The sequence below is a fragment of the Scyliorhinus torazame genome, chromosome 19 (assembly GCF_047496885.1).
Source record: "Scyliorhinus torazame isolate Kashiwa2021f chromosome 19, sScyTor2.1, whole genome shotgun sequence".
NCBI classification, from domain to species: Eukaryota; Metazoa; Chordata; class Chondrichthyes; order Carcharhiniformes; family Scyliorhinidae; genus Scyliorhinus; species Scyliorhinus torazame.
The window spans coordinates 114,452,814-114,467,465 of NC_092725.1; the positions used below are offsets into that span (position 1 = coordinate 114,452,814).

Here is a 14,652-nt window from a genome sequence, read left to right on the forward strand (position 1 = left end):
GCCGACCGGTGCCAAAAACGGCGCGAATCAGTCCGGCATCACGCCGCCCTAAAGGTGCGGAATTCTCCGCATCTTGAGGGGCCGAGCCCTCACCTTGAGGGGCTAGGCCCGCGCCGGACTGATTTCCGCCCCGCCAGCTGTTGGGAAAGGCCTTTGGTGCCCCGCCAGCTGGCGCGAAAATGACTTTGCCGGGCGACGCATGTGCGGGAGCGTCAGTGGCCGCTCACGGCATCCCCGCGCATGCGCAGTGGAGGGGGTCTCTTCCGCCTCCGCCACAGTGGAGACCATGGCGAAGGCGGAAGGAAAAGAGTGCCCGCGGATCGGTGGGCCCCGATCGGGCCAGGCCACCATGGTGGCACCCCCCGGGGCCAGATCGCCCCAGGACCCCGGAGCCTACCCACGCCGCCTTGTCCCGCCGGTAAGAGAGGTGGTTTGATTCTCGCCGGCGGGATAGGCATTCCAGCAGCGGGACTTCGGCCCATCGCGGGCCGGAGAATCGCCGGGGGGGGGGGGGGGCGCCAACCGGCGCGCGGGGGCTGGCGTGAATCCCGCCCCCGCCGGTTGCCGAATTCTCCACCACCGGATATTCGGCGGGGGCGGGAATCCCATTGCGCCGGGCGGCGGGCCCCCCCCGCGCAATTCTCCGGCCCGGATGGGCCGAAGTCCCACCGCTAAAATGCCTGTCCCGCCGGCGTAAATTAAACCACCTACCTTACCGGCGGGACAAGGCGGCGCGGGCGGGTTCCCTTGGGGGGCACGGGGCGATCTGGCCCCGGGGGGTGCCCCCACGGTGGCCTGGCCCGCGATCGGGGTCCACCGATCCGCGGGCGGGCCTGTGCCGTGGGGGCACTCTTTCCCTTCCGCCTCCGCCACGGTCTCCACCATGGCGGAGGCGGAAGAGACTCCCTCCACTGCGCATGCGCGGGAATGCCGTCAGCGCCCGCTGTCGCTCCCGCGCATGCGCCGCCCGGAGAGGTCATTTCAGCGCCAGCTGGTGGGGCAGGAATTCGTCCGCCGCTGACCTAGCCCCTCAAGGTTGGGGCTCGGCCCCCAAAGATGCGGAGCATTCCGCACCTTTGGGGCAGCGCGATGCCCGTCTGATTTGCGCCGTTTTGGGCGCCAGTCGGCGGACATCGCGCCGTTTCCGGAGAATTTCGCCCATGATCTTATAAATATCTCAATTGTGCATTATATTTGGCTGCTGAAATTAAACATTTAGTACAATTGCGGCATCAGGCAGAGGGCAAATGGTCAAAAGGGTATGCTGAATTTCGCAGAAGGAACAGGCATCAAGATTATCTTTCCCAAGGAGATGAATTAATTGCTTAAAAGGACTAAAGCTTCAGGGAGGGAGGTGAGTTATACAGAATGGGGAGAATACATTATTAGGCAGATAAGTAATATTGGCAATTTATAGATTAGAAATGGCTGGCAACTTGACAGCAAAGACATCAAATGAGTATGCAAGTTGTCTCAATTGTTGGAAATAGATGGATAGTAGTGGTCTCTTAGTTATTTCTCAATGTTGTGTGGAATTGTCTTTAAAATTGGTGACTCCTAAATGGCAAACTGTACCAAAGTAAATAAATGCTGTAATATCTAGTAGGTGGAACTGCTGAGATTTTTCAAATGACAAATTGCTGTTGGATAATCAGAAAAATAATTAACTTCAGTTTGCTCTCAGACCTTGTGCAGAAATGAGGCAGTCCAGAACAGGGATTTTCAATAAGCAGAGTCTCTGGTGTTGTTTGGCAACTGCTCAGTGCACTAAGATCTATGGAATCAGCTTAGAGCATATTGAGTGACCAAGAATAACATTCACCAGAAACATCCATCTGAAGATGTGTGCATGTTGTACCATCTTACCAGAGACTTTGGACCAAATAAGTAAGTTGCCTCTTTCCTATATGGACCCTGTTAATGGTACCGGAAGAGTTATATTGATTCATCAATTACATAAAAATGCTATAGAAACTTAATTACACACTGCTATTTTTTTTAAAAAAAGTACCATGGGCGATATTCTCCCCACCCACGCCGGGTGGGAGAATCACCGGGGCGCCGCACGAATCGCGCCATGCCGCTCCGACCCCCGCACACAATTCTCCCACCCCCTGGAAACCAGCTGCATGCGATTCGCACCGGGCCGCTCAGAGAACCGGCGAGCGGCAATTCTCCGGCCCGGATGGGCCGAGCAGCCACTACGACACGACAGGTTCCCGACGGCGCCATCCACCCCTGGTCGCTGCCGGCGGGAACTCTGCGGGAACGCTGGGGGGGTGGGGGGGGGGGGGGTGGAGTGGGGCTCCTTCACCGGGGTGGCCTCTAATGGGGTCTGGCCCGCGATCGGGGCCCACCGATCGGCGGGCCGGCCTCTTCCCCTCCCAGGCCTACCTCCTTCCGCGCACGGCCCCAGAACACGGCTGCCATGTTGGTGAGGGGCCGGCGTGCGTAAGACGTTCCCCACGCATGCGCAGGATGGCGCGGCCCAACTGCGCATGCGCAGGATTGGGCTGCCCCAACTGCGCATGCGCGGGTTGGCGCAGCGCCTATTTGGCCCCGCGTAAGGACGCTGGAGCGGCATGAACCGCTCCAGCGCCGTGCTGGCCCCTGCGGGGACCAGAATAGGTCGTGCCCAGGCCCTGTTCGCGCTGTCATGAAATGCGGCGGCGTTCACGACGGCGCGAACACTTGGCCTCCATATCGGAGAATCGCCCCCCATATGTATGCTTCTGTATTCATTCACATTTTTATTTGAGAAACATAAAGTGGAACTACCTGAAGATCACCTTTGCTTAAATTCATATCCTATTTAAGACAAACATTACTGGAAGTCTATGTAGAGGATTCTTAACAGACAAATATATCATTTTTAATTTGAGGCGATATCCACAAATGTAAATGTCTACTGAAGAACCTTTAAATATTGCAGTTTTTGAAACAATTTTAAAATAAAGCTCAGAGTGGTTCACAATTTCTTTGGCAGTGTATAATTAAATTAAAGTCCACATTAATTTTGTTCTTCTCCAGTCCATAGATACTGGAAGCCTGCAAAAGCCAGGAAAGAGAGATACCCTTTCCAGTGGAGATAACATAAATGCCTATTTATCTTTGTTTCCTCCTGTGCTAAAGATATGGAAAGGGAGAAATTAGATAAAGGATATCACCATTATCCCCCATGTCCAGCTCCAGTAGCATCGTCTACAAACTATTAACAAATACATGAGAAGTGGAAACTGGTCTGTCGCTCATCTTTCTTGGGATTGGAAAATTTAGTTACTGCCTGTGCTAATACTACACCATATTACAAAATAAAAAAGATCAGCTTTGCCATCATATGGGTTATATTGATCAGTTTCTTGTTACATGAGGATTTTCTTTGGTCAGTTAACAGGTGATCTTAGGCAAGCTCCTCATTTACCAGGAGTACACCCTGAAAAAAAGTCTTTTTTTTATACATAAATAAATTTAGAGTACCCAATTCATTTTTTCCAATTAAGAGGCAATTTAGTGTGGCCAATCCGCCTAGCCTGCACATCTTTGGGTTGTGGGGGCGAAACCCACGCAAACACGGGGAGAATATGCAAACTCCATAAGGACAGTGACCCAGAGCTGAGATCGAACCTGGGACCTCGGCGCTGCGAAGCAGTGCCATCCACTGCACCACCGTGCTGCCCGAAAAACAGTCTTAAAGAAACAATCAGCAGGTATAATCAGCATGACGTTTACATATTATTGGAAAACGCCTGGATTTTATTAAGTGTACCAGAGCTACTCTTCATGTAACTCTTTACTGAAGTACTTTAATAGAATATAAGGACTCTACCAGGCTTCCAGACTTCACTTTACCACGAATTCTCAAGCTGACTTACCAAATCAGCTTGCAGTTGGGTATGTTCACCTGGCATCGTTCCATAGTTGGGAATGTAGGTTTGTTCAAAAAACTCTTCATCCCCTAATGAATAAACAAATACACAGTATTTATGAATTGCTCAATGTTGTTAATAGGTCAATTAATTAGTTAGGATGCCATGCAATCTTAAGGAAGTTTTGTAATTATCCATCGTATTATTCATTACATAAATGGTATTTAAAACTACTACAAGGTCACATTTGATAAGATTGTGGGCGGAATTCTTCGGCCGTGACCGCCCAACGACTAGAGAATCCCGTCCGAGGTCAATGGACTTTTCCGTTGCCCGGTTCTCGCCAGTGGCAATCTTGCGGCACTGGGGTGGAAGAATCCAACCCATAAACAGCAATGTGAACAACATTTACTTGAAACTCCAATCATCGCGCCCCCCCCCCAAAAAAAACCCATTTCACCGTAATATTGTTCCGTAACAATTTGGTTGGCAGGAATGTTGAAAGCATGAGGGAGGGCTTAATGGCTTATTTAATTTTAAAGGCCCTCATGTACAACCAATAAAAGGAATAACCAAATTGAACTGGATTGAAGAGGCCATTTAATGATGGATAATTAATCTGCAATACGAAAGCAAAATACTGTAGATGCTGGAAGTCAGAATTAAAAATTAAAAGCTGGGAATACACAGTAAGTCTGACAGGTTCTTTTGGAGAGAAGTAGAATTAGTGCTTCGGATTGATGATCTTTCATCGGAACTGTTCTGATAAAAGATTAATCAGGTTTTGCCTTCCAGGCGTGATTTTGAGTGGCTGTCAAATCTGATTGAATCTGACAATAAGGTTTTGACAAGGTGGAGGTTGTGAATATAGACCTTCAAAAGGCCGGATTATTAACTCGTAAACCCATGGGATAAGGGAGTGTGATGCAGTTCAGATACAAAACTGGCTAAAAGCCAGAAAACAGTACTGGTGACGTGGGGCTCAATTTAACCAAATGGGAATAAAATCCCATAGAGAGTGCATTTAGCCGCATGTTTCCCGGCGCTCGCAGTGTCGAGAAAAACATGGTTATTCAATGCCACTCACATGGTACAAGGGGCCTCAACTGGGAACGCGCGGCCAAGGCCACACATAGCCCGTTTTGTACAGTTGGGAGCTCCACCTGCCGGAACTCCCCAGTGTAGCGAGACATAAAAATAGCATCCCAATCTCCCAGGTCCCCGAAGCAATCCCCGATCAACCACCTCCCCCAACTAGACCGAACGCATTATGGTAGGGTCCCCCCTTGCCATCCAACAAACACCCACACAGGGCACCCCCAGCCTGATCATGCCAGAGTACAGCCAGAGTACCACCCTGCCCAAAGGGCCTGCAACTGGGACCCTCCAATCCCCCGAGAGACCCCCATGAGTGCCATTCCATCATGGGGACCAGTGCTGAATGGCCCTCGCCCGAGGTCTCTGAGGCGAAGGGGATGAATCCCAAGCCTTGGGTATCTCTGGACTCGGCACATTAGTGTGAGACTAACAGTCTTGGGCTAAGGGCGTCATGGTGGCTAGCATAGAATCACTGTTGCCTCATGGTGCCGAGGACCCGGGTTCGATCCCGGCCTCAGAACACTGTCCATGTGGAGTTTGTACATTCTCCCAGATCTGCGTGGGTCTCACCCCCACAACGAGATGTGCTGGGTAGGATTGGCCACGCTAAATTGCCCCTTAATTGAAAAAAAATAATTGGGTACTTTAAAATTTATTATTATTTTTTTTTAAAAAACTGTCTCACTCTAATACTCAGATTTGCCAAAAAGTGATCCCGTCAACAATGGGCAGGATTTACATCATGATGTCTTGCGAGAACGCGTTGGATCTCACAAGGCATTGGTAGGCAGGTAGATCCTGGGAGTGGGATCTTCTTACTTTTATGTTCACACTGTGCCGCGGCGATCAACTTTTGCGGCACAGCGTGGCAATTGGATTGCACCTTTGGTGAGCAGGATTTCCAACTGGAGAGAAGTATAGTGTGGTGATCCACCATGATCCCAATATAAGAACCACTGCTCTTTTTGATATATTAATGGAATGGACTTGGGTAATGGATGCATAATTTAAGGAAGTGTTAGGGTTCACTACCACAAATCTTTGAAGTGGCAACATATAAGTTAATACGTCTGTTTAAAAAAAAAAAGCAGTCCTTCATTTTATAAGTAGAGGCATAGAGTACAAAAGCAAGGATATTTTTTAGTCACTGGTTATTCCTCATCTGGAGTACTGTGTCATGTTCTGTGTACCACACTGCAGAAAGTTATCATGGCCTTGAAGAGGATAGCAGGGCAGATTTACCAGAAAGTAGTCAGGATGAGTGATTTATATGGACGGGTTAGAGAAGCTGGAATAGTCGTCCTTAAGACAGAGAAAGGCACAGAGGGATGTAACAGAGGTATTCAAACTGATGACACAGACAAACTGATGACACAGACTGACCCATTGCTCCAACTGACCACTGTTCATTGTTCATTCTCCCGCAGGACCTGCAGCCGATGGCGCCAGCCCTCCGTGATGGTCTTCTGTCCAGGCGTCACGGTCTGATTAGATAAGCCCCACATCTACTTGGTACGACCACCCACGGGGACCCACTTGGGATGTGCGAATGCTCATTTAATCTACGATTGTCAGTTCCCCATTAGCAATGGCCTTCAGCCGCACAACCAGAGACCTCTGCGGTAAGTGAGAGTTATGGGTGGTCGGTGGGGTAGACAGAAAGGGACTAGGATTGCCCCCGGTACGGGGAACGCGATCCAGGCGTAGGCATGGAGGAACAGTGCGCCCCCCCAGCTCTGATACCCTCAACACCACCCCCCCCTCCCCCATGGTGGCACCCCCAACCAGGGCTGCCTGCCTCCCCCACCTTTCCAAGCACGAAGCAGCAAGCCCAGTGCCCCCAGGCTCATTTCCTGTGAGCGAAGATGACTACTCATCTCCTCGGGTGGCCGCAGTATCCCTTCCACCAGGTTCACTTTTTTCAAAAGGAGAACTAAATGGCACCAGCATAACCACTTGCTGGGGAGGCAGTTAGATCATGGGAGGCCGTTGGATAGGAGAGGCTCCCGTTAATTGTATGGAAACCGGTCGTAAGTTGTGATTATTGGTTTCTCGCCACGCTACGGTGAATCCCGATTTTGCCTATGGGAGCGGGCCAGTTGAATAGCGAAAGGTTTGGCGCCTGGCACGGACCTTGTTTTTGGCCTCTCCCGCTATTCACTGGCCTCGTCACACTCGAGTGCAACGAGGCCACTGAATCACACACAATAATTCAGGACAAAATAGGCAAATACGGATTAATAAAAGCCAGCATGGATTCGTTAAGGGTGAAGCATGTTTAACTAACTTCACCGTTTTTAATGAGGTAACAGAAAACATTGAAGCGGGTTATGTACAGGGACTTCCAATAGGCATTCAATATAGTGCTGCACAACAGACCTGTGAGCAAGTTAGAGCTCACGGAATAAAAGGGACAGCCACAACATGGATACAAAATTGGCCGAGTGACAGAAAACAGTGGGCAGTGGGCAATGGATGTTTTTTGGACTGGAGGAAGGTTTGTCGTGGAGCTCCCCAGGGGTCAGTGTTGGGCCCTGGGGAGCTAGGCCTTTATATTAACGACCTAGGCCTTTATTTATACGCATTAATTTCAAAATTTGTGACTGATACTGTGAGCTGTGAGGAGGATTGTGCGGAATTTCAACATGATATAGACGTTGGTGGAATAGGTGAACAAGTGGCAGATGAAATTCAATGGTAGGAAAAACACAGACACAATATAAAATAAACGGTACACATTCTAAAGGACAGGAGCAGTGGGAACTGGCTGTGTATGTGCATAAATCATTGATAGTGGGATTGAAAAGAATGGCTAATAATGTAGCATCCTGTGCTTTTTAATGGGGGAATAGAGTACAAGAGCAAGGAGTTCTGTTGAACTTGTATCAAACACTGGTTTAGACTCAATTGAAGTAATATGTCCAGTTCTGGGCGCCACACTTTAGAAAAGATGTGAAGGCATTTGGAGAGAGTGCCAAAAAGATTTACCAGGACCAGAGATGAGGAGCTTCAGTTGCATGGATAGACTGGAGAAGTTGAGGTGTCTTTCCTTGTGGGAGAGAATGTTGAGAGATTTAATAGAGATATACAAAATCATGAGGGGTCTGGACGGAGTAGATAAGAAAATGCTGTTGCCACTGGTAGAAGGATTGCGAACAAGGGAGCACAGATTTAAGATAATTGGCAAAAGAAGCAATGGAGACACAAGGAGCTAATTTTTCACGCAGCAAGTAGTTTAAGATTTGGAATGAGTTGCCTGCAAGTATGGTGGGGGCAGGATCAATCAAAGAATTCAAAAGGAATCAGATTAGCTGAAAATAAAGAATGTGCAGGGTTATGAGGAGAAGGCAAGGGGCATGATACTAGGTGCATTGCTCATTCGTAAATCTGGCACAAACGTGGTGGGCTGAATGGCCTCCTGTGCTGTAACCATTCTGTGATTCTGTGAAAAATGCTCTAAATAGAGAAACCCAAAAATAGAGAGGAGGAGAGATTTAGAAGATGACGGGAGTAAAACAAAGGCAGAGAAAGGCTGGATGGAAGGCTAGAGGAACCAGTGGAGGTTGGAAAGGACAAGCCCCAAGAGGCATTTTAATATGAGGATTTTATATTTAATCAGAGTGGGTAAGAAAAATTGGGGTGGTGGACGAGTACAACTTAGATCCATCATCCCGATTTTCACTTTGTAGGAATTGGAATTAAATGGAGGATAGAAGCTGACAGAATAGAGGAATAAAGTTCAGAAATGGTAAACACACATACGAGGGATTCAGCATTAGGTCAATGGCGACAAATTTTTTGCTTAGAGTACAGACAAAATACAAGTCGAGTCTCCTTCATCCGTAAATCAGAACACATCCAAAGATCACACTTTTTTAGAATCTCGTCCACTTTTGGCATGGGAACTCCCTGTCTCAAGCCGCTACAAGCCTTGCCAATCATACCCAAACTTTAATGTGGGAAGTCTAGTTGCTTGTCAGCAGTGAATCGGAATCTTGTCAACAGTCTGAACCCTCACTGCAAGGAGAATCACAGATAGCGCCACAGGTGGGAGCTTTTTACAGGTACAGTCCATGTATTTATTATCCAGTGACACATCTTATTTTTCTAGCTATTTTATTTACTTTAGACTATAACTAGACTAGTCTTAGGTCATTATAAATTAAGAAGGCCTAGTCCTATGTGCAGCAGCCAGAAGCCCAAATTATCTGAAATCTGATGCGCCATCGGAGCCAAAGGTTTCGGGTAAAGGATACTCAACATGTATGGTCATGATACAACTCTGGCGTCTTTTTATTGGCATTAATCCTGATGGAATACAATTCAACACCCTAATGGTTGCCTTATTTGTGAATATAATGGGGATTGTCACCACCCGTCACACAGGAGATGAGGTGGGGAGAGGTGGGGTTTAGATACCCCAACAGGAAGACTACAGAACTAAAATATTTGAAGGAGAAAAAGATTGCAGGGATTTGGGGAAAAAGCTATCACAGACTCAATGGCACAAGTGCCTCATTCTCTACTAGTCAGTGATTACATAAGAACTAGGAGCAGGAGTAGGCCATCTGGCCCCTCGAGCCTGCTCCGCCATTCAACGAGATCATGGCTGATCTTTTGTGGACTCAGCTCCACTTTCCAGCCGGAACACCATAACCCTTAATCCCTTTATTCTTCAAAAAACTAACTATCTTTATCTTAAAAACATTTAATGAAGGAGCCTCGACTGCTTCACTGGGCAAGGAATTCCATAGATTCACAATCATTTGGGTGAAGAGGTTCCTCCTAAACGCAGTCCTAAATCTACTTCCCCTTATTTTGAGGCTATGCCCCCTAGTTCTTTCTCCTGCCAGTGGAAACAACCTGCCCACATCTATCCTATCTATTCCCTTCATAATTTTATATGTTTCTATAAGATCCCCCCTCTTCCTTCTAAATTCCAACGAGTACAGTCCCAGTCTACTCAACCTCTCCTCGTAATCCAACCCCTTCAGCTCTGGGATTAACCTAGTGAATCTCCTCTGCACACCCTCCAGTGACAGTACGTCCTTTCTCAAGTAAGGAGACCAAAACTGAATACCATACTCCAGGTGTGGCCTCACTAACACCTTATACAATTGCAGCAGAACCTCCCTAGTCTTAAACTCCATCCCTCTAGCAATGAAGAACAAAATTCCATTTGTCTTCTTAATCACCTGTTGCACCTGTAAACCAACTTTTTGCGACTCATGCACTAGCACACTCAGGCCTCTCTGCACAGCAGCATGCTTTAATATTTTATCATTTAAATAATAATCCCTTTTGCTGTTATTCCTACCAAAATGGATAACCTCACATTTGGCAACATTGTATTCCATCTGCCAGACCTTAGCCCATTCACTTAACCTATCCAAATCACTCTGCAAACTTCCAGTATCCTCTGCATTTTTTGCTTTATCACTCATCTTAGTGTCGTCTGCAAACTTGGACACATAGCCCTTGGTCCCCAACTCCAAATCATCTATGTAAATTGTGAACAGTTGTGGGCCCAACACTGATCCCTGAGGGACACCACTAGCTACTGATTGCCAACTAGAGAAACACCCATTAACTCCCACTCTTTGCTTTCTTTAATTAACCAATCCTCTATCCATGCTACTACTTTCCCCTTAATGCCATGCATCTTTACCTTATGCAGCAACCTTTTGTGTGGCACCTTGTCAAAGGCTTTCTGGATATCCAGATATACCACATCCATTGGCTCCCCGTTATCTACCGCATTGGTAATGTCCTCAAATGTCCTTTATGAACCCATGCTGCATCTGCCCAATGGGACAATTTCCATCCAGATGCCTTGCTATTTCTTCCTTGATGATAGATTCCAGCATCTTCCCTACTATGGGCCGAATGGCCTCCTTCTGCACTGTATGTTCTATGTTCCGAAGTTAAGCTCACTGGCCTATAATTACCCACTTTCTGCCTACCTCCTTTTTTAAACAGTGGTGTCACGTTTGCTAATTTCCAATTCGCCGGGACCACCCCAGAGTCTAGTGAATTTTGGTAAATTATCACTAGAGTGCATTTGCAATTTCCCTCGCCATCTCTTTTAGCACTCCGGGATGCATTCCATCAGGGCCAGGAGACTTGTCTATCTTTAGCCCCATTAGCTTGCCCATCACTACCTCCTTAGTGATAACAATCCTCTCAAGGTCCTCACCTGTCATAGCCTCATTTCTATCAGTCACTGGCATGTTATTGGTGTCTTCCACTGTGTCGACGGACCCAAAAAACCTGTTCAGTTCTTCAGCCATTTCTTCAACTCCCATTATTAAATCTCCCTTCTCATCCTCTAAAGGACCAATATTTACCTTAGCCACTCTTTTTTGTTTTATATATTTGTAGAAACTTTTACTATCTGTTTTTATATTCTGAGCAAGTTTACTCTCATAATCTATCTTACTCTTCTTTATAGCTTTTTTAGTAGCTTTTTGCTGCCCCCTAAAGATTTCCCAGTCCTCTAGTCTTCCACTAATCTTTGCCACTTTGTATAATTACTTCTATATTGCAAATCATAAGTTATTATCAAAATTATTTCCTACAGCAGTTACTTATCTTTTTAAGTATGCTTGGTGTAGAAAGTATAGAAAGAAACTTGACAATGAAGAAAGCAAACTATGTGGATATACTGACGAACAAAACTCCTTCAGTTACCTCCATGAGGAAGATTATCTTTTTAAAAGAATGCAAAGGTGCTAAAGAGCATTCGTGACCACAGAAGATATTGCCTCAGCTGTAGCCAATACATAATGGGTCAGATTTTGCAGACCTGCTACTTAGGGTTGGAATAGCATCACAGCCTTTGGGATGCACACATTTACATTTATTTTGAAAATAACAAGGCCAAAAGATACAAATCGAATCGGAACTCATTTTGATGCGATATTAGTCTTGCTCTGGTGTACAGCAGACTCAGTAACATCTCCCTTGAAACTACCAAGTTCCGCTTTGTAACTTTCTGCAACAGGCACCCAACATGTGTCTCAAATGGCAAGGGTGCTAGCTCATTTATTTAGAGACCTCACCTCAAACCTGGCCTGGATCAGTGCTGGAGTTCATAGTGGTGATAGTGGATATCTCATGATGAGTTTTCCATGAAAGTAGAGGATGATTGTTTTATCTCCAAGATGCCAAACATTGAAGGTTGATGGCCTAAAAGGCCATGTTTTGTCATCTTTAATTAACTCTTATTAATATTGTTGGAACATGTACTGTTGATAGTAAATACTGTGAATCGTTTGTCAAAAATAAATTGGTATTTGGCAATAGTCTTTGAACATCGAACTGTATAACAATATGTTCTTCCAACAATGCAGCACATGGGTAGAAGGCTTCATATTAAACGGATTTCAGTGTACTGCTCCATTATAATTAGTTGTGTTCAGGATCATGTACCAAAAATTAAAATCACAACAAAAGGAAACTTGAAATAAGTTAAAACAAAAGATAGTAAATGCTGGAGAAAATATAGATGGTCACAAAGGGTACAGAGTAAAAATAAATATTGGGCAGGACTTTCCGCCACCTCCCACCGGTGGGATCTTCTGGTCTCACCAAAGTTGACCCCTTGCTGCGGGTTCCCTGGCGGCAGGGTGGGAAAGCCACGCAAATGTTCCTAGACATCAGCAGGGCTGGAAATCCTGCAGTCAGCCAATGGCTTGCCGCATTCACCATGGCAAAGCCCAGCCACTGTTACAAAAAGAAAAGGTTGAAAGAAGGCACAGGTACAGAAATACATTAATTCAACTGGAGTCCTGGTGGCTGTTTTAAAGATCACCCCAATTTTCTTGTGTCAGCATGCTCCTGCCCCACCAAACATATTTCCTCTTATCTCGACTCCATCCTCACTCTTCTGGTCCATTCCCTCCCCACCTACATCTGGGATTCCTCTGGTGCACTGCGGCAGCACAGTAGCATTGTGGATAGCACAATTGCTTCACAGCTCCATGGTTCCAGGTTCGATTCCGGCTTGGGTCACTGTCTGTGCGGAGTCTGCACATCCTCCCCGTGTCTGGGTTTCCTCCGGGTGCTCCGGTTTCCTCCCACAGTCCAAAGATGTGCAGGTTAGGTGGATTGGCCATGATAAATTGCCCTTAGTGTCCAAAATTGCCCTTGGTGTTGGGTGGGGTTGCTGGGTTGTGGGGATGGGGTGGAGGTGTTGACCTTGGGTAGGGTAATCTTTCCAAGAGCCGGTGCAGACTCAAATGGGCCGAATGGCCTCCTTCTGCACTGTAAATTCTATATTGACAGCTTCCAGTTTGCCATGGATGTGCAATCTCTCTCCACCTCCAAACCACACCAGGATGGCCTGAGAGCTCTTCACTTCTTTCTCGAAAAGAGGCCCGGACAATTCCCATCCACCACCACTCCTCCGCCTGGCTGAACTTGTCCTATAGTCAACAACTTCTCCTTTAACTCATCCCACTTTCTCCAAATCAAAGGTGTAGCAATGGGCACCCGCAAGGGTCCTAGTTACGCTTGCCTTTTTATGAGGTATGTGGAACATTCCTTGTTCCAGGCCTATCCGAGCCCCCTCCCACAACTCCTTTACCGATACATTGATGACTATTTTGGTGCCGCGTCATGCTCTCGTCCGGACCTGGAAAAATTCATCAACTTCGCTTCCAGTTTCCACCCCTCCATCACTTTCACCTGGTCCATCTCAGACACTTCCCTTCCCTGATCTTTCTGTCACAATTTCCATTTGACTATAGACTATAGGCAATAGACTATCGACTATATCCACTACAAGCCCACTGACTCCCACAGCTATCTGTACTACAACTCTTTGCACCCTACACCCTGTAAGAACTCCATCCCTTTCTCTCAACTCCTTTATCTCCATCGCATTTGCTCCGATGATGCCACTTTGCAAAATGGTGCTTCAAAAATGTGTTCCTTCTTCCTCGACCGTGATTAGGGGCTGGTTTAGTACAGTGGGCTAAATAGTTGGCTTGTAATGCAGAACAACGCCAGCAGCGCAGGTTCAATTCCCGTACCGGCCTCCCCAAACAAGCGTTGGAATGTGGCGACTAAAAGCATTTCACAGTAACTTCACTAAAGCCTACTTGTGACAATAAGTGATTATTATTTCCCACCTACAGTTGTTGACAGGGCCCTCAACAATGTGCGGTTCATCTCCTGCGCCACTACCCTTGCCCCCTCCCGTCCCTCCCAGAACAAGGACAGAGTCTATCTCGTTCTCACATTTCATCCCACCAGCCTCCGTATGCAAAGCATAATCCTCCGCCATTTTCGCCAACTCCAGCGTGATGCCACCACCAAACACATCTTCCCTTCATTCCCTGTCAGCATTCCGCAGAGACCTTTCCCTCTGAGATAATCTAGTCTGCTCCTCCACCATACCCAGTAACTCTCCCATCACCCATGGCACCTTCCCATGCAATCGCAGAAGATGTAACACCTGTCCCTTTACCTCTTCCATGCTTAACATCCCAGGCCCAAAACACTCATTCCAGGTTGAGCAGCGTTTCATTTCACTTGCATCTCTTCCAATTTGGTCTACTGCATTTGCTGCTCCCAATGTAATCTCCTCTATATCGGAGAGACCAAACGCAGACTGGGTGATCGCTTTGCTGAGCATCTTTGGTCTGTGCGCATTCAGGACCCTGACCATCCCGTGGCTTGCCAT

General features: G+C 47.0%; 1 protein-coding gene across 1 annotated transcript in view; it reads right to left on the bottom strand.

Annotated features, from left to right (window-relative positions):
* ano6 (anoctamin 6) overlaps nucleotides 1–14,652 on the bottom strand; it is a 192,095-nt gene that overhangs the window by 138,629 nt on the left and 38,814 nt on the right. Inside the window, exon 2 of the mRNA XM_072485065.1 lies at nucleotides 3,873–3,955. Within this exon, the coding sequence (XP_072341166.1) occupies nucleotides 3,873–3,955 (83 nt within the window). The remainder of the gene's footprint in view (nucleotides 1–3,872; nucleotides 3,956–14,652) is intronic.